This window comes from Chlorocebus sabaeus, chromosome 14 (genome assembly GCF_047675955.1).
Source record: "Chlorocebus sabaeus isolate Y175 chromosome 14, mChlSab1.0.hap1, whole genome shotgun sequence".
Taxonomy (NCBI): Eukaryota; Metazoa; Chordata; class Mammalia; order Primates; family Cercopithecidae; genus Chlorocebus; species Chlorocebus sabaeus.
The window spans coordinates 44,109,797-44,129,684 of NC_132917.1; the positions used below are offsets into that span (position 1 = coordinate 44,109,797).

The 19,888-nt window shown below is 37.4% G+C and overlaps 1 protein-coding gene across 7 annotated transcripts in view; it reads right to left on the bottom strand.

Annotated features, from left to right (window-relative positions):
• PREPL (prolyl endopeptidase like) overlaps window positions 1-19,888 on the bottom strand; it is a 51,752-nt gene that overhangs the window by 22,084 nt on the left and 9,780 nt on the right. For 5 of the 7 annotated variants that reach the window (XM_007970770.3, XM_007970771.3, XM_038006244.2 and 2 more), the window contains 4 exons: window positions 5,639-5,761; window positions 3,885-3,951; window positions 3,115-3,321; window positions 1,784-1,919 (listed from right to left, as the gene is read on the bottom strand). In XM_007970770.3, coding sequence (XP_007968961.1) covers window positions 1,784-1,919; window positions 3,115-3,321; window positions 3,885-3,951; window positions 5,639-5,713 — 485 coding nt within the window. In that variant the 5' untranslated portion in view covers window positions 5,714-5,761. The remainder of the gene's footprint in view (window positions 1-1,783; window positions 1,920-3,114; window positions 3,322-3,884; window positions 3,952-5,638; window positions 5,762-19,888) is intronic. The other 2 variants (XM_038006246.2, XM_073022946.1) reach the window with 1 other exon arrangement.

The window sequence follows — 19,888 nt, forward strand, 5'->3', positions numbered from 1 at the left end:
TTAAGAATATTGGCTGGGTGCAGTGGCTCACACCTGTAATCCCAGCACTTTGGGAGGCCAAAGCAGGCAGATCACCTGAGATCAGGAGTTCAAGACCACTCTGGCCAACATGGTGAAACCCCATCTCCACAAAAAATACAAAAGTTAGCCAGGTGTGGTGGCAGGTGCCTGTAATCCCAGCTACCTGGTAGGCTGAGGCAGAAGAATCGCTTGAACCTGGGAGGCAGAGGTTGCAGTGAGCTGAGATCGCAACACTGCACTCCAGTCTGGGCAACAGAACGAGACTCCATTTCAAAAAAAAAAAAAAAAAAAATTAAGAATATAAACTTGTCTTTTTGTTGAAAATACTTTCCTCCATTTTGTTATCTAGATTTTAACTATTTACAATAGTTTTTGTAGTTTTTGACTGGAGTTTAATATTTTAGCTAATCGAGACTGCTACTACCCTTTGTAATTTCTTATATTGATTTTATGTTTCAAAAATATTCCAACCAAAGTGAGTAAAAAGCTTATATTTTCATCTAATTAAAAAAATTATTTTTCTCAATGGATTCTTTAAATCCCTTAGGAATGTATGCTGACATATGCAATGATGAAAATTATTTTTTTCCAAATAGTATTTCCCATTGCATTATAAAATAACACCCATTCGTTTTTCATTAGTTTGTGATGCCTTTTATCCTATAAATTTTCATATATACTAAGATCTGTTTTAGAGTTATTTATTCTAGGCTCTATTATTTGTCTATCAATTTTTATTATTTTTACTGTTATTGCTTTGTATGTTTTAATATATAATTGTAGGGCAAGCCCCCTACCCTACTTTGCTCTTTATTTTCAACATTTTCTTTGCTGTTTTAATATATTTTTGTTTATATATATTTGATCACTATGTGATCAAATAGTTGGTAGATATGTGGTTACAGGAAGTGAGAACACAAGTGGCTCTAGGGTAAAATGTGTCTAAAAGAATACAAGAAATGTAAAGAACTAGATGTTAATCTTTTTTCCAATTATTTCTATTGATACTTATTTTTAAATTTAAAATGCATTTTCTCTATGATTATAAAAATAATAATGCTTATTACAAAAAGAAAAGTAGGAAAAAAAACCATTGTTAGTGCTTTGGGTATATTTCCTTTCAATCTTCTAAAAAATGCATCTTTTTTCCTTGATATCCAATTGAAACCATAACATACATTCAATTTTTTCACCTAGCACAATAATACATTTTTGAATTTTAATTTATAATTTAGTAACAACACATACTTTAAATTCTTCTATATATTACTAAGAATTTAATGGTTAAAAGGTACTCAACAATCATCAGGAACAAGGGTAAAGTTTTAGTTTGAAAGAGAGATGCCTATCTAAGTATACCATTTATTTAAGCAATAGACACTGACTAAATAGCACTATACAAACCTGGCACCCTTATCAATTAACATGCTTATCAATTAACATGCAAAGGTGAAACAGACTCAGTCTGTTCACAATCTAGCAGTTCTAGGTCGTCATGAATTTACATGAATGAACTATGTTGTAATTCACAAAATCAATTTCAGTTTTTAATAAAATGGTGGTGACATATTTGTATTTACTCTGATTTTGAATATTACCAGACTCCAATTTTGAATACAAACAACTAATAAAAGAATGATCGTTTTAGCCTTATTATTCCTGGTTCCAACCAAAATAAACATTTTAAGTCAACCAAGGTCAGTACTTTAAATAACTGGAGAAATGTTCTGGAGAAAAAGATTTAATTATATTACTTTAGTACCTTGGGTCTTTTTCTGTGTAAAAACGTTCATTACGTTTGTTATCACCAAAAGTGGCTCGATATACATCATGACAGCGAAGGTTCCTCTGGAAGGTGTAGAATAAAACATCTTCATCTTCCTCATCCTTTACCCATTCTGAAAGAAAATAATGAGAGACTTATACATAATCACCTGCATACCATTTAAAAAAAAAAAAAAGGCACAGCACATTCTAATTCTGAATGCCAATGAGAACATGTACAAGTTTATCCCTGGAAATCTAAATATTTGACAGTATCTAATCTGTGCTGTATATAAGCCAGAGAGCTTTCCTGAGAATAAACCACTACTACACCATTCCAAGGTTTCAAGTAGTTATCAGTCTCAGGGCACTCAAGTTTCTAAATAAGAGCTAAATGCTCAATATTTAGCAAATACATTGATAAAGTCACATTTGCTTTTAGGAGGTGAATTCCCTTTCAATCTACAACTTGAAACTGTAAGTCTGAAGAAATACTGCATCTTTCTCTCATGTGTAAACCACCTTCTTTGTCTGCTTTCAAGCCACATGGTATCTCCAACTACCAAACACAATTTTACGCTGATTCTTGATCCTACCAGAAGCTGTCAACAGAAGTTTGCACACAATTACATCATGACTGCCACCTGGCTGACAGTGATTGTAAATCATTGTATAATATGCACCGTGATTTCACAAGTTAAAATGTACACAATATATGTCTTAGAATTCAATAATTAGGGTATAATTTCAATTCACTACAATAATATTTAAACAATGGAGAAAATGATGGCAGAATATGAAAAGAGAGGACAAAATGTAACATATGTACCACTTGATGCTAAATTTAAAGTTAGTTCTATTACTAAAAATATCACAGCTTCCATTGATAAATAGGTTAGTTTAACACATACCAAGTTCTTAGGGCAGTGACTTTGGGCAATTTGCTGTTAACAGTTCTACAAAATAACATGAAATTGAAAAAATATATTCAAGCTTAAAGTTGAATAAAATATTAAGATGCAACTTACGTGTAAAAATTTATTCTAGATAATAATTTGGCAAAGAATTACTGATAAATCAAAATGTATTATACAACATGGACTCTAATTATAACTCTTTCAAAAACACGAGTATTTCAAAATTACCCATCTAGATATATAGTTAAATAAGGCAAGGTTTCCTGAATAAGAGGTACATAGGAAGATGTATACTGCACAGGGATATGTGGATCAGGCATTCACCTTCTCCTTCACTCACATGGGCCAAAAAAAATGTTTCAAAAGTGTTACTGTCGCCTTTCAACAGAGAACTATTTGGTTGGTGGCTTACCAAAACTGGACACATTTGGGAAAGAAGCTTCCATTACAGGCTGATCGCTGAGCTTTATAATTACACAGGTAGATGCTTCAGAATCCTCAGTTCTTATCTTGGCAGCCACATATTTTTCATCTGGAGCAACTCTGATACAATCAATGAAGGGCTGGTCTAACTTAAGTTCCTCCAAATTGAATAAAACTTCATAATTATCATTGTCTGCTGCATAAAGAAAAATATGAAAGTGATACTTTCACAGGATGTACTTTAAAAAATTAAAACTGTATTTTAGTGTTTTAAATTAGAATTCCCATTCTGTAAGAGGTCATATCCTAGCTTCTTTCAACAATGGCAGCTTAACTTGCACATAAACTGACAATAAGTTATTTAATATTACCTTATGCTATTCAATATTATTCCGTGCATCAACCTATGAGACATTATTTGATATTGTTATAGTCTAGTTTAGTATTTACAGACCATACAGAATCTAGAAAGTAAGTGAATATAAATGACAATCAATAATATATGTCAAGTGCCTAGCATAGTATCTAAGACACAGCAGATGCTCAAAAAATGCTAGATGCCATCTCCATTCTCCCTGCCAAAGCTTCTGAGTCTAACTATATCTTACACAAACCCAGAGATTAAAAACTAGTCATTTAAATAAATTCAGAAATAATCTTAAAAAAAATATTTTCTCTATCTTTGAGAAACTAATAAATTTCCTATAAAAATATGAAATCTGAAAATTAGAGCATGTAAAAAGAAAAATTGTAGTGTACCTTCTTCATCTTTGGAACGAACCAAGCAACAACCTTCTTGGTAATAAACAAAACCACCATGTTTAACCTGATGATAAAAGAAACACGCAATTTACTTAAAAACAATTTAATTAACCTTTTCATGGTCTGACTATTCAAGATGAAGATGAAATGAGGCCTCTTACAAAAAACAGACCTGTTGAAGTATATGAATGAATACATATGAAATATAAAATTGACCATTTTTACAATATAGTTGATAAGATATGGTTTTCATATGTTCATGACCACTAGCGGGGTTTTTAATAGATAGACAAGAGGCAATAAAGAAAAGGTATAACAAAATCTATTAGTTCTCACAACTGTACAAACCACTTCTGCTATATTTTAGAAACATCTGATACCTGTACAGTGGCGGTCAATTAACAAAAATCAAGTGGTATCTTTAAGATAATCCAAAATGATGCAGATGAGGAAACTGTAGCTCAGACTAGCCTGAAAACCCAGTCAATAACTTTCTGAGACTCTTTCCTTTAAAATATGCTGTCACCAACAACTATACACAGTCTTGATTTAACACAAACTATTTCATCTGCTGCAGGGTGACAAATACAATTTGAAATTGAGAGAATGAATATTACCAAAATTTAAAGAGTGTTCTTGTCTAATGCCTACATATTAAATGTAATTGATTGGTTGATATGATTTCAGTGGCTTACAACACATTTATTATCTGTTAGTGGCATAATTTGAACCTGGAGTTCCTTATTCTTAACCTACTATTTCTATTCTATTATGTATGTGATTTTCACCTATTGTGGTTCTATTTTCCAATCGTATTGAAAATTCAATTCATTTCTTTCTTTTTTTATTTTTTTTGAGACAGAGTCTTGCTCTGTCGCCCAGGCTGGAATGCAGTGGTGCAATCTCAGCTCACTGCAACCTCTGCATCCTGAGTTCAAGCGATTCTCCTGCCTCAGCCTCCCGAGTGACTAGGACTATAGGCACCCGCCACCATGCCCAGCTAAGTTTTGTATTTTTAGTAGAGATGGGGTTTCACCATGTTGGCTAGGCTAGTCTTGAACTCCTGACCTCAGGTGATCTGCCCACCTTGACCTCCCGAAGTGCTGGGATTACAGGCGTAAGCCACTGCGCGCCGGCCCTCAATTCATTTTGATTGAATATTTATGATTGTGATAACCATAAAATGGTTAAACAGATACTTGGCTTTCATGGTATTATACTACTTAAAGTGAATTCCTTTTATTAAAAAATTTAGACAAAACAATCAAGTAATTTTCAAATAATAACAAAGTATGAACTAGTTTCATTTGAACTTCTCCTTAGAATCATTAAAAAATTCTTAAATCAGGGCTGGGCATGGCGGCTCACACCTATAATCTCAGCACTCTGGGAGGCCGAGGTGGGAGGGTTCCTTGAGCCTAGGAGTTCAAGATCAGCTTGGGCAACATAGTGAGACCCTGTCTCTTAATTTTTTTTTTTTTTTCAATCAGAACTGTTTGCAAAAACCAGAATTAATATATTACAGTTGAAAATTCATCTTAGTTTCGATCATTACATTTATTGAAAGATGTAAAGGATCACATTCTGTGATCACAATCTGTGAAGTCTTTGCTTTTTAAGTTTTTCAGCATATTTTAAAGGCCAAAAGTAGTAATAATCTTTATGTAGATTATGTCTCTAAACCACAAGGTATCTCATTTGCATCGATTGGTAATATAAAAAATTTTTTTTAAAGACATGAGATATCTTACTTCCACATTGATGATTTCATATTCTTCTTGTGGCTGTGTTTCTAATTTTGTTCTCACTTTTTCAAATGCATCCATGTTTTCTGGAAGGGGTTTTTCGTTTTCTTGTTTAACAGGCTGAAGATCCTGGAAAAAGTTTTGTTATGATCAAAATATTTCAAACTAGGGGAAAAAAACTTTTGCTTTTTAAAGATAAGGTCTATGGTATAGACCTAATATTGTACAAAAAATAAGATTAAATAGTATGCATTTCACAGATTTTAAATGTTTTTTCCTAGGCTCATCAATAAAAAGATCTTTTTCATTAAAAAAAGTAAACAAAGGAAATAAGATAGACATTTGATGGTTATACTATTATTTTAGATGAGTAAGTCTTTAAACAGCAGGAATACTAAGAAGCTCAGAAAAATGTTCAGAAATACTATGGGGAAAATTTATACACAATTAAGGAGAAAATAAAATTCCATGAACTTTTACATATTTAATAGCAAAGTCAGGTAGATAATAAAATATTTGGAGTTTTATAAGTACTGAAGTACCTCCTAAAGGAAGGGAAATATCAAAGAAGTGGAAGACATTATCATTACCAGTAAATGTTCACTATTATTTTATTCACAGCCAGAGTGGTAAGAAATAGTTTCCTACTTCATTAACTATAATTTTTTACTTTTTAAATTTTTAAAATTTAAATGGGTCTGAGAACCAAGGGATATAATTTTCTTTTCTTGTGGGAATAACTAACCCCCAAAACAGAACTGTTTATCAAATCAAAAAGTGAACTGGCGAGGCGCAGTGGCTCACGCCTGTAACCTCAGCACTTTGGGAGGCCAAGGGGAATGGATCACTTGAGCCCAGGAATTCAAGACCAGCCTGGGCAACATGGTGAGACCCCATCTCTATAAAAAATACAAAAAAATTTAGCCAGGTGTGATGGCACATGCCTGTAGTCCCAGCTACTTGGGAAGCTGAGGTGGGAGGGATCACCTGAGCCCGGGAGGTCGAGGCTGCAGTGAGGCATGATCATGCCATTGCACTCCAGCATGCAGAGTGAGACCCTGTCTCAAAAAAAAAAAAAAAAAAAAAAAAAAAAAAGAGGAAATAATGCCTAATGAAACAGAGCTCCTTTTACAGTTTAAGGAAAAATAGTATGTTCACTTTATGAAAGGAAGAGCCAGGAAAAATAATACAAAATTAATGAACATGAGTGGAGATATAGATGAAAGCTAAATAAGCATTCACTGTGTCTTATCAAGAGTGACTAATAAGCTAAGAGCTTTATTTGAGTTCTGGTAAGCAAATAAATATCATATAAATCATTACAACTTGGATAAAGCAAAACCTCAGTTTTCAAATTTAAAAACTGTTCAATAATTCAATACTTCAATGATTTGCCTTGTTTAAGCAAAAGAATTCTGGCCAAGATTTTTTACTTCAGCTCTCTGCCAAAGATGACAATTGTACAGTGATTTGTACAGAGGGGGGACTTATAAAGACCTCCAACAGCTGGAAAGTATTTACTGCATAAATATGTCCAAGATACTTTACCAACATTGTAGAGAATGTAAGCTATAAATATAGTTTATATTACAAAGAGTGTACAATCTAAAATTAAACACAAGAATATAACAGAAAAATCACCAAAATAAATTAAATGGAAAATAGTCATTTTCACAAAGGTTTTCCTTTTAGATTTTTTTGGGATACATTATTATCTGAATTAGATTAAAATTAGCAATAATGGTTGTTATAATAGTCTCAATCATTTAGCCTCTACTTACAATCATATAATATTCTGAATTTTTTTTAAGAGACACGGTCTCACTATGTTGCCCAGGCTGGACTCAAACTCCTGGGCTCAAGCAATCTTCCTGCCTCAGCCTCCCAAGTAGATGGGACTATAGGTGTGTGCCACCTCATTCCATACAGTTAATTTTTTGAGTAATTATTCAAAGATTAAATACTGGAAGCTTATATTTTTATTTTTCATTCATTTTTTAAAGTATTTCTACAAAATCTATGGTTGATCTTTAAAGTGGTGAGACATGATATCTATATCAATAATCCCCTCATATCACCATCATAAGTCAGAAGATGACTAGAAATCTATCCTGAAACTGTAAAATAGCAATAGGAGCTGCCTTTGCATTTCTAGATTCGGGATTGTCTGTTCTGTAATCTCCATTAAAACTTTTGAAGTAGAGTCAGGATTATCTCTCTACTACCCTGTAGCTTTTAGCACATTCTAGGTCATGGAGCTAGGTTCTGTCACTTTTAAATACTCATTCTTACTGACAGCCATAGCCAACACAGAGCCAAAAGCAACAGAGCGGGCTCCAAAACCCATCTTCTTAACTTTACATTCCTGATTAACATTTTTTCTGTCCTAAATTCAAATAAACTGAGCTTATCTGAACCAAAATAACTCTGAAAGCAATAGGATTTTTGACTGCCTTAATGAAATTCAAGCAGAACTCAACAGCTTTCTACGTAACTCTTCCAAAGGAATTACTTCCATGGAAACTGATATTTTATATAATATTCATTAAGTACTCCAAGTTACTTTTGGTTTTTGTTCTGTCCCAAGGACACCTGCTAAGTGTTTTAAGCTTTCATTTCAATTTCAGCTAGCAATATCATTAGGGTACACAGCTAAAGCCATCCATTTTAGCCAGGTATCTTAATACTTTAAGCAGTCCAGTTGTTTCAAAGGCATGTACTACCCCCCAACGGAGCTGAGGTAAGGATGGCTTTACCTTTAGATTTTAAGAAGGTACACTATCACTCCATTACTGGTAAAAAGCAGCACTCCTTCCCATTTCCCAAGTGGCCCACCACTAAATCATTTTAACAATGAAAGCTGTTATAAAATAGGAGAATGTTATGTGTTAACTTTATCTTGGCAAAGATGCTGAACTCTAAAGATAGAAAAATGGTGAAGTAGAAAGACAATGGACAGCCCTTCAGTAAAGACTAATTAGCCATTAGTAATATGGCTAATTCTAAGGCTAGGGCAGGGAGAAAATACATGGTAGGTTTGGGAAATCTTATGCCAGAAAATAAGGCGTGCTCAAAGTTTAATGGAGACATGTCAAAAGAATACAAGTGTCAACTGAAGGAGTTTCTATTGGCCACATTTTGGACAATTTGAGCATCAAAAAGAATAATAAATAATAAACAAATAATACATTGAAAAACCAGAAATCCACAGCAATTGAAAAACAGAATGCAATATGAAGCATTTCAATTTAGGAAAACAGAAAAAGAGTAAATCTTAAGGAAGTAGAAGAAAGGAAAGAAAATTAATTTTTGAAATTAAATTGATAACAAAGAAACTAAACAATCAAATTAAAAGTTGGTTCTTTTAGAAACCTATTAAAAACAATGCAAAACTGATAGTCACTAACTCTTAAAGAAATTAAATGGTAATTAAGTGTCCCCTTCTTGAAAGAGACACCAAGTGCAGATGCAGAAAGGTAGCTTTCTTGGATCTTCAAGAAACAGCTAATCTTTTCATATGTCAACTATTTAAGAAAACAGTAAAAGAAGTAAAACTACTCATTTTATTACGCTAATATAACCTTGACATCAAAATTAGACAATGATGATATGAGACAATTAAAAAATCTTATTCTAAAAGTGTGATAAAATCAATTAATTTTAAAAAGCACAAAATAAAAACAGTAATAGTAATACTTATTAAACTTTATGTGACCAAGAAGGATTTTTTTCCTAAGTATGAAAGGATGGTCCAACATCAGAAAAAAATCTATCAATGTAATCTAACACAAATAAAGGAGATAAATCTTAGAGCCATTTTCAATAAATGCAGGGAAAAAATAAAAAATAATCACCATGCTTTAAAAAAATGATAAAATCTTATATTAGGAATTGAGAGGAACTTCCCTGACTTAATAGTTTCTGTCAGTTATCTTACACAGAAATATACCAAATCTGTAATCAAAATGCCTGAAATTAATTCATATTAGCATACATGGTATTTAGCAACCATGAAACAGCAAGAGATTTCCAAAATTTTAATTATACTCATGTAAAATAACTAATTGTATTTGCTGTTAACTCATTTTGTTTTTTAAAAGCAACTGTTAAATGAAGGAAACTTGTTCCTTTCATCTTTTGCCTCCAATTCTTCTCCTTACCCCCTTCTCTAGAGCCCAGACTTTTGCCCTTCTTATGCCACTGACTGCTCCTGTCAAGGTCACTGAATGGCCACCACATTGCAAAGTGCAAAAGTTAATTTTCAGTATTCATATTACTTGACCTATTAGCATCATGATACAATTGATCACTTCCTCCTCTTAAAAACACTTTTCTTTACTTGGCTTCCAGGACACCTCATTCTCCTTGTTTTCCTCTTATTTCACTAGCCCTTCCTTCTCAGTATCTTTAGCTGGTTCCTTCTCAACTCCCTGGCTTTTTTTTTTTTTTTTGGAGACAGGAGTTTTGCTCTTATTGCCCAGGCTGGAGTGCAATGGCGCAATTTCGGTTCACTGCAACCTCCGCCTCCCGGGTTCAAGCGATTCTCCTGCCTCAGCCTCCCGAGTAGCTGGGATTACAGGGACTTGCCACCATGCCGGCTAATTTTTTTTTTTTTGTATTTTTAGTAGAGATGGGGTTTCACCATGTTGGCCAGGCTGGTCTCAAACTCCTGACCTCAGGTGATCCACCCGCCTCAGCCTCCCGAAGTGCTGGGATTACAGGCGTGAACTACCGGGCCCGGCATCTCCCTGGCTTTTTAACACTGGCAGGGTTCAGTTCCTGCACTAAGCGCTTCTCTTCTTTGCAGTCTGCACTAATTCCCTTGGTGATCTCATCCAGTCATGACCTTAAATACTATTTATATGCTGAGGACTCTCAAATTTACAGCTGTAGCCTGAACAACCCTGAACAAGTTGAACTTGTATATCCAACTGACTACCCAACATTTCTACTTAGATGTCTGATATGCCAAAAAATGTCCAAATCTGAACTTTAAATCTCCCCATATATCCCTTGCCCTATTAAAAAACAAACCAACAACAACAACAAAAACCCTGTTCTCCAGGCAATCTTTCCAATTTACATAAACGACAAATCTGTCTTCCCAGTTACTCAGGCTTAAAAGCATTAGAGTTGGCTTTGTCTTTTTCTCTTGCCACAAACAAGTCGTCTGCTAAACCCTGTCAATTCTACTTTCAACATATATCTAGAATCTGACCACTTCTCACACTTGGACTGGACTACTCGGCTAGTACCGTCATCATTTCTCCCTTGGATTACTGCAAAAGCCCAAAGTTTTCTCTGCTTCTGAACTTGCCTCCCAGTCTATTTTCAACAAAGGTGCTTATGTGAGTCTAAAGTCAGATTACGTTACTCCACTCAAAACCCTCCAATGGTTTCCCATCTTGCTCAAGAGGAAAAGCAAAAATTCTTACAATGGTCTACAAAGTCCTAAAGAATCTTGTCCCATTACATCGCTGATCTAATCTACTACTACACGCCAAGCCCACTTATTCCAGTTAATCCATACTTGATGTTTCTTGAACATATCAAGCTTGCTCCCATATCAGTTTCTTAGAACTTAGGCCCTCTGCCCAAATATCTCCTTAAAGCTATTGCTCAAAAGTCATCTTCTAAGTTAGCCCTTTCCTAACCATTTTACTAAAATAACACCCTCCCTATCCCCACACTGCCTATTCACATCTTCCCTGTCTTTTTTTTTTTCTTCTTCACCATACCTATCACTTCTGACATATTTTGTATTTCATTCTTGTAATACTTTTTATTTTTTTGAGAGATGAGGTCTCGCTGTGTCACCTCAGTTGGAGTGCAGTGGCATGATCTGGGCTCATTGCAACCTCTGCCTCCTGGGCTCAAGCAATCGATCCTTGACCTCAGCCTCTCAAGTAGCTGGCTAGGACTACAGGTGCTACCATGCCCAGCTAATTTTTGCATTTTTTGTAGAGACAGGGTTTTGCCATGTTGCCCAGGCTGTTCTTGAACTCCTGGGCTCAAGCAATGAGCCCACCTCAGCCTCCCAAAGTGTATTACAGGCATGACCCATTGTACCTAACCTTGTTCATTTAATTCTTTATTCTTTCTCTCTTCCTTTCTCAAGTAGAATGGTAAGCTTCACGAAAGCAGGGATTTTTGTTTATTTTGTTCAGTGTTGTATCTCCAATGCCTAGAATGGTGCATAGTAGGTGTTCAACAAATATTTGCTGAGTTGAATAAAATTCAGACAGCACAAAACATAAAATGAAAAAAACAAAAGACATCATAAAGTGAAAAGAAATATTAATAGGACAAACATGGAGAAGATATCTACAGCACATGTCCTTTGAAAGACAAAGGACATATAACGAAATCTTATGAATCAGTAAGAAAAGGATAAACAATTAAAAGAAGGTCAAAAGGGGTGCGGTTCGAAGATGGCTGAATAGGAACAGCTCCAGGCTACAGCTCCCAGAGTGTGGACAGAAGATGGGTGATTTCTGCATTTTCAAGTGAGGTACTGGGTTCATCTCACTGGGGCGTGTCAGACAGTGGGTGCAGGACAGTGGGTGCAGCCCACCGAGCGAGAGCCAAAGCAGGACGAGGCATCGCCTCACCTGGGCCAAGGGAAACCATGACACACAGCACCTGGAAAATTGGGTCACTCCCACCCTAATATTGTGCTTTTCCAAGGGTCTCAGCAAACGGCACACCAGGAGATTATTTCCCGTGCCTGGCCTGGAGGGTGCCATGCCCACAGGGGCCTCCCCCATTGCTAGCACAGCAGTCTGAGATCTAACAGCAAGGCGACAGTGAGGCTGCGGGAGGGGCGCCCGCCATTGCTGAGGCTTGAGTAGGTAAACAAAGTGGCCCGGAACCTCGAACTGGGTTGAGCCCACCGCAGCTCAAGGAGGCCTGCCTGCCTCTGTAGACTCCACCTCTGGGGACAGAGCAGAGTCAAACAAAAGGCAGCAGAAACCTCTGCAGATTTAAATGTCCCTGTCTGACAGCTTTGAAGAGAACATTGGTTCTCCCAGCATGGAGTTTGAGATCTAAGAACAGACTGCCTCCTCAATGGGGTCCCTGACCCCTGAGTAGCCTAAGTGGGAGGGACCCCCCATTAGGGGCAGACTGACACCTCACACGGCCGGGTTCCCCTCTGAGACGAAGCTTCCAGAGGAGGGATCAGGCAGCAAAAATTGCTGTTCATCAATATTCACTCTTCTGCAGTCTCTGCTGCTGATACCCAGGCAAACAGGGTCTGGAGTGGACCTCCAGCAAACTCCAACAGACCTGCAGCTGAGGGTCCTGACTGTTGGAAAGTAAAACTAACAAACAGAAAGGACATCCACACCAAAACCCCATCTGTACGTCACCATCATCAAAGCCCAAAGGTAGATAAAACCACAAAGATGGGGAAAAAACAGCAGAAAAGCTGAAAATTCTAAAAATCAGAGTGCCTCTCCCCCTCCAAAGGAATGTAGATCCTCGCCAGCAATGGAACAAAGCTGGACAGAGAATGACTTTAATGAGTTGAGAGAAGAAGGATTCAGACGATCAAACTTCTCCGAGCTAAAGAAGGAAGTTCGAACCCATCGCAAAGAAGCTAAAAACCTTCAAAAAAGATTAGATGAATGGCTAATTAGAATAACCAATGTAGAGAAGTCCTTAAATGACCTGATAGAGCTGAAAACCATGGCACAAGAACTACGTGACAAATGCACAAGCTTCAATAACCGATTCAATCAACTGAAAGAAAGGGTATCAGTGATTGAAGATCAAATGAATGAAATGAAGCGAGAAGAGTAAAAAGAAATGAGTAAAGCCTCTAAGAAATATGGGACTATGTGAAAAGACCAAATCTACGTCTGATTGGTTTACCTGAAAGTGACAGGGAGAATGGAACCAAGTTGGAAAACACTCTGCACGATATTATCCAGGAGAACTTCCCTAACCTAGCAAGGCAGGCCACTGAACATTCAAATTCAGGAAATACAGAGAACGTCACAAAGATATTCCTCAAGAAGAGCAACTCCAAGACACATAATTGTCAGATACACCAAAGTTGAAATCAAGGAAAAAATGTAAGGGCAGCCAGAGAGAAAGGTCAGGTTACCCACAAAGGGAAGCCCATCAGACTAACAGCGGATCTCTCAGCAGAAACTCTACAAGCCAGAGGAGAGTGGGGGCCAACATTCAACATTCTTAAAGAAAATAATTTTCTTTTTTTTTTTTTTTTTTTTTTGAGACAGAGTCTCGCTCTGTTGCCCAGGCTGGAGTGCAATGGCGTGATCTTGGTTCACTGCAAGCTCCGCCTTCCGGATTCATGCCATTCTCCTGCCTCAGCCTTCCGAGTAGCTGGGACTACAGGCACCCACCACCACGCCTGGCTAATTTTTTGTATTTTTAATAGATACGGGGTTTCACCGTGCATGCCAGGATGGTCTTGATCTCCTGACCTCGTGATCCACCCACCTCGGCCTCCCAAAGTGCTGGGATTACAGGCATGAGCCACCACACCTGGCAAAGAAAAGAATTTTCAACCCAGAATTTCATATCCAGCCAAACTAAGTTTCATAAGTGAAGGAGAAATAAAATCCTTTACAAACAAGCAAATGCTGAGAGATTTTGTCACCACCAGGCCTGCCTTACAAGAGATCCTGAAGGAAGCACTAAACATGGGAAGGAACAACCGGTACCAGCCACTGCAAAAACATGCCAAAATGCAAAGACCATTGATGCTAGGAAGAAACTGCATCAACTAACGAGCAAAATAACCAGCTAACATCATAATGACAGGATCAAATTTACACATAACAATATTAACCTTAAATGTAAATGGGCCAAATGCTCCAATTAAAAGACACAAACTGGCAAACTGGATAAAGAGTCAAGACCCATCAGTGTGCTGTATTCAGGAGACCCATCTCACATGCAGAGACACACATAGGCTCAAAATAAAGGGATGGAGGAAGATCTACCAAGCAAATGGAAAACAAAAAAGGCAGGGGTTGCAATCCTAGTCTCTGATAAAACAGACTTTAAACCAACAAAGATCAAAAGAGACAAAGAAGGCCATTACATAATGGTAAAGCGATCAAGTCAACAAGAAGAGCTAACTATTCTAAATATATATGCACCCAATACAGGAGCACCCAGATTCATAAAGCAAGTCCTTAGAGACTTACAAAGAGACTTAGACTCTCACACAATAATAATGGGAGACTTTAACACCCCACTCTCAACATTAGACAGCTTAACGAGACAGAAAGTTAACAAGGATATTCAGGAATTGAACTCAGCTCTGCACCAAGTGGACCTAATAGACATCTACAGAACTCTCCACCCCAAATCAACAGAATATACATTCTTCTCAGCACCACATTGCACTTATTCCAAAATTGACCACATAGTTGGAAGTAAAGCACTCCTCAGCAAAGGTAAAAGAACAGAAATTATAACAAACTGTCTCCCAAAGTGCAATCAAACTAGAACTCAGGATTAAGAAACTCACTCAAAACCGCTCAACTACATGGAAACTGAACAACCTACTCCTAAATGACTACTGGGTACATAATGAAATGAAGGCAGAAATAAATATGTTCTTTGAAACCAATGAGAACAAAGATACAACATACCAGAATCTCTGGGACACATTTAAAGCAGTGTGTAGAGGGAAATTTATAGCACTAAATGTCCACAAGAGAAAGCAGGAAAGATCTAAAATTGACACCCTAATATCACAATTAAAAGAACTCAAGAAGCAAGAGCAAACACATTTAAAAGCAAGCAGAAGGCAAGAAATAACTAAGATCAGAGCAGAACTGAAGTCAGAGACACAAAAAAAACCCTTCAAAAAAATCAGTGAATCCAGGAGCTGTTTTTTTGAAAAGATCAACAAAATTGATAGACCGCTAGCAAAACTAATAAAGAAGAAAAGAGAGAAGAATCAAATAGACGCAATACAAAATGATAAAGGGGATATCACCACCGACCCCACAGAAATACAACTACCATCAGAGAATACTATAAACACCTCTATGCAAATAAACTAGAAAACCTAGAAGAAATGGATCAATTCCTGGACACATACACACTCCCAAGACTAAACCACGAAGAAGTTGAATCCCTGAATAGACCAATAGCAGGCTCTGAAATTGAGGCAATAATTAATAGCCTACCAACCAAAAAAAGTCCAGGACCAGATGGATTCACAGTCAAATTCTACCAGAGGTACAAAGAGGAGCTGGTACCATTCCTTCTGAAACTATTCCAATCAATAGAAAAAGAGGGAATCCTCCCTAACTCATTTTATGAGGCCAACATCATCCTGATACCAAAGCCTGGCAGACACACAACAAAAAAAGAGAATTTTAGACCAATATCCCTGATGAACATCGATGCAAAAATCCTCAATAAAATACTGGCAAACCGAATCCAGCAGCACATCAAAAAGCTTATCCACCATGATCAAGTGGGCTTTATCCACGGGATGTAAGACTAGTTCAACATACGCAAATCAATAAACGTAATCCAGCATATAAACAGAACCAAAGACAAAAACCACGTGATTATCTCAATAGACGCAGAAAAGGCCTTTGACAAAATTCAACAGCCCTTCATGTTAAAAACTCTCAATAAATTCGGTATTGATAGAACGTATCTCAAAAAACTAAGAGCTACTTATGACAAACCCACAGCCAATATCATACTGAATGGGCAAAAACTGGAAGCATTCCATCTGAAAACTGGCACAAGACAGGGATGCCCTTTCTCACCACTCCTATTCAACACAGTGTTGGAAGTTCTGGCCAGGGCAATCAGGCAGGAGAAAGAAATAAAGGATATTCAATTAGGAAAAGAGGAAGTCAAATTGTCCCTGTTTGCAGATGACATGAGTGTATATTTAGAAAACTCCATCATCTCAGCCCAAAATCTCCTTAAGCTGATAAGCAACTTCAGCAAAGTCTCAGGATACAAAATCAGTGTGCAAAAATCACAAGCATTCTTATACACCAATAACAGAGAGCCAAATCATGAGTGAACTCCCATTCACAATTACTTCAAATAGAATAAAATACCTAGGAATCCAACTTACAAGGGATGTGAAGGACCTCTTCAAGGAGAACTACAAACCACTGCTCAGTGAAATAAAAGAGGACACAAACAAATGGAAGAACATTCCATGCTCATGGATAAGAAGAATTCATATACTGAAAATGGCCATACTGCCCAAGGTAATTTATAGAATCAATGCCATCCCCATTAAGCTACCAACGACTTTCTTCACAGAATTGGAAAAAACTACTTTGAAGTTCATATCGAACCAAAAAAGAGCCTGCATTGCCAAGACAATTTTAAGCCAAAAGAACGAAGCTGGAGGCATCACACTACCTGACTTCAAACTATACTATAAGGCTACAGTAACCAAAACAGCATGATACTGGTACCAAAACAGAGAATATAGACCAATGGAACAGAACAGAACCCTCAGAAATAATACCACACATCTACAACCTTCTGATCTTTGACAAACCTGACAAAAACAAGAAATGGGGAAAGGATTCCCTATTTAATAAATGGTGCTGGGAAAACTGGCTAGCCATAATGTAGAAAGCTGAAACTGGATCTCTTCCTTATACCTTATACAAAAATTAATTCAAGATGGATTAGAGATTTAAATGTTAGACCTAAAACTATAAAAACCCTAGAAGAAAACCTAGGCAATACCATTCAGGACACAGGCATGGGCAAGGACTTCATGTCTAAAACACCAAAAGCAATGGCAACAAAAGCCAAAATTGACAAATGGGATCTAATTAAACTAAAGAGCTTCTGCACAGCAAAAGAAACTACCATCAGAGTGAACAGGCAACCTACAGAATGGGAGAAAATGTTTGCAATCTACTCATCTGACAAAGGGCTAATATCCAGAACCTCCAAATAACTCAAATTTACAAGAAAAAACCAACCCCATCAAAAAGTTGGCAAAGGGGCCGGGCGCGGTGGCTCAAGCCTGTAATCCCAGCACTTTGGGAGGCCGAGACTGGCGGGTCACGAGGTCAGGAGATCAAGACCATCCTGGCAAACACGGTGAAACCCCGTCTCTACTAAAAAATACAAAAAAACTAGCCAGGCGAGGTGGTGGGCGCCTGTAGTCCCAGCTACTCAGGAGGCTGAGGCAGGAGAATGCCGTGAACCCAAGAGGCAGTGCTTGCAGTGAGCTGAGATCTGGCCACTGCACTCCAGCCTGGGTGACAGAGCCAGACTCCATCTCAAAAAAAAAAAAAAAACAAAAACAAAAAAAGGTGGGCAAAGGATATGAATAGACACTTCTCAAAAGAAGACATTTATGCAGCCAAGTGACACATGAAAAAATGCTCATCATCACTGGCCATCAGAGAAATGCACATCAAAACCACAATGAGATACCATCTCACACCAGTTAGAATTGCGATCATTAAAAATCAGGAAACAACAGGTGCTGGAGAGGATGTGGAGAAAGAGGAACACTTTTACACTGTTGGTGAGACTATAAACTAGTTCAACCATTGTGGAAGACAGTGTGGCGATTCCTCAAGGATCTAGAACTAGAAATACCATTTGACCTAGCCATCCCGTTACTCAGTATATACCTAAAGGATTATAAATCATGCTGCTATAAAGACACATGCACACGTTTATTGCAGCACTATTCACAATAGCAAAGACTTGGAACCAACCCATATGTCCATCAATGACAGACTGGATTAATGTGGCACATATACACCATAGAATACTACACAGCCATAAAAAAGGATGAGTTCATGACCTTTGTAGGGACACGGATGCAGTTGGAAACCATCATTCTCAGCAAACTATTGCAAGAACAGAAAACTAAACACCGCATGTTCTCACTCATAGGTGGGAAACGAACAATGAGAACACTTGGACACAGGAAGGGGAACATCACACACCGGGGCCTGTTGTGGGGTGGGGGGAGGGGGGAGGGATAGCATTAGGAGATATATCTAATGTAAATGACAAGTTAATGGGTGCAGCACACCAACATGGCACATGTACACATATGTAACAAACCTGCACGTTGTGCACATGTACCCTAGAACTTAAAGTATTTAAAAAAAAAAAAAAAAAAAAAGATCAAAAGAAAAGAATAGGCATTCAAGAAGAAAACCCAACAGGATCAATAAACATAAGAAAAGATGCTCACTGGCCATGAGTGGCAGCTCACGCCTGTAATCCCAGTACTTATGGAAGCTGAGGCAGGAGGACTGCTTGAGCCCAGGAGCTTGAGACCAACCTGGGCAACACAGCAAGACTCTGTCTCTATTTAAAAAAAAAAAAAAAAAGTTTTGGATTTTAGAGCATTTCGGATTTTGGATTAGGAATGCTCTACTTGTACTACAAGATATTAAAAAAGAAAGGTACTGTGAATTAGGCTACCTTACATCTACTTCTGACTCTACTAGTTTTCTTACTTAACTTTAGACTCTGTGGCTTTAGTTTCTTCATTTGTTTAGAAAGAATTCACATACTTCCTGATTTTAAAACTTATTATAGGCTGGGCACAGGGGCTCATGCCTATAATCCCAGCACTTTGGCAGGCCAAGTCGGGCAGATTACCCTGAGGTCAGGAGTTTGAGACCAGCCTGGTCAACATGGTGAAACCCCGTGTCTACTAAAAATAGAAACAATTAGCTGGGCATGGTGGTAGGCAGCTGTAATCCCAACTACTCAGGGGACCTTGGCAGGAGAATTGCTTGAATCTGGGAGGCAGAGGTTGCAGTGACCTGAGAAGGCACCACTGCACTCCAACCTGGGCAACAGAGTAAGACTCTGTCTCAAAAATAAATAAATAAACAAACAAACTTATTACAAAGCTATAGTAATTAAATGTGTAATACTGGCCTAAGGACAGACATATAGAAAAATGAGATAAAAGTTAGAGTCCAGAAATAAACCATCGAATTTATGGTCAGTTGATTTTCAGAAGGGATACCAAGACAATTCAATGGAAAAAGAACAGTCTTTTCAACAAATGTTGCTCAGACAATGGATATCCACAAGCAAAATAATAAAGTTGTACCCCAATCCGTTACACCGTAAACAAAATGAACTCAAAATGGGTCATAGGGCTGGGCATGGTGGCTCACGCATGTAATCCCAGCACTCTGGGAGGCTGAGGCAGGAGGATTACCTGAGCCTAGGAGTTTGAGACCAGCCCACAAAACAAAGTGAGACCCTGTCTCCACCAAAAAATAA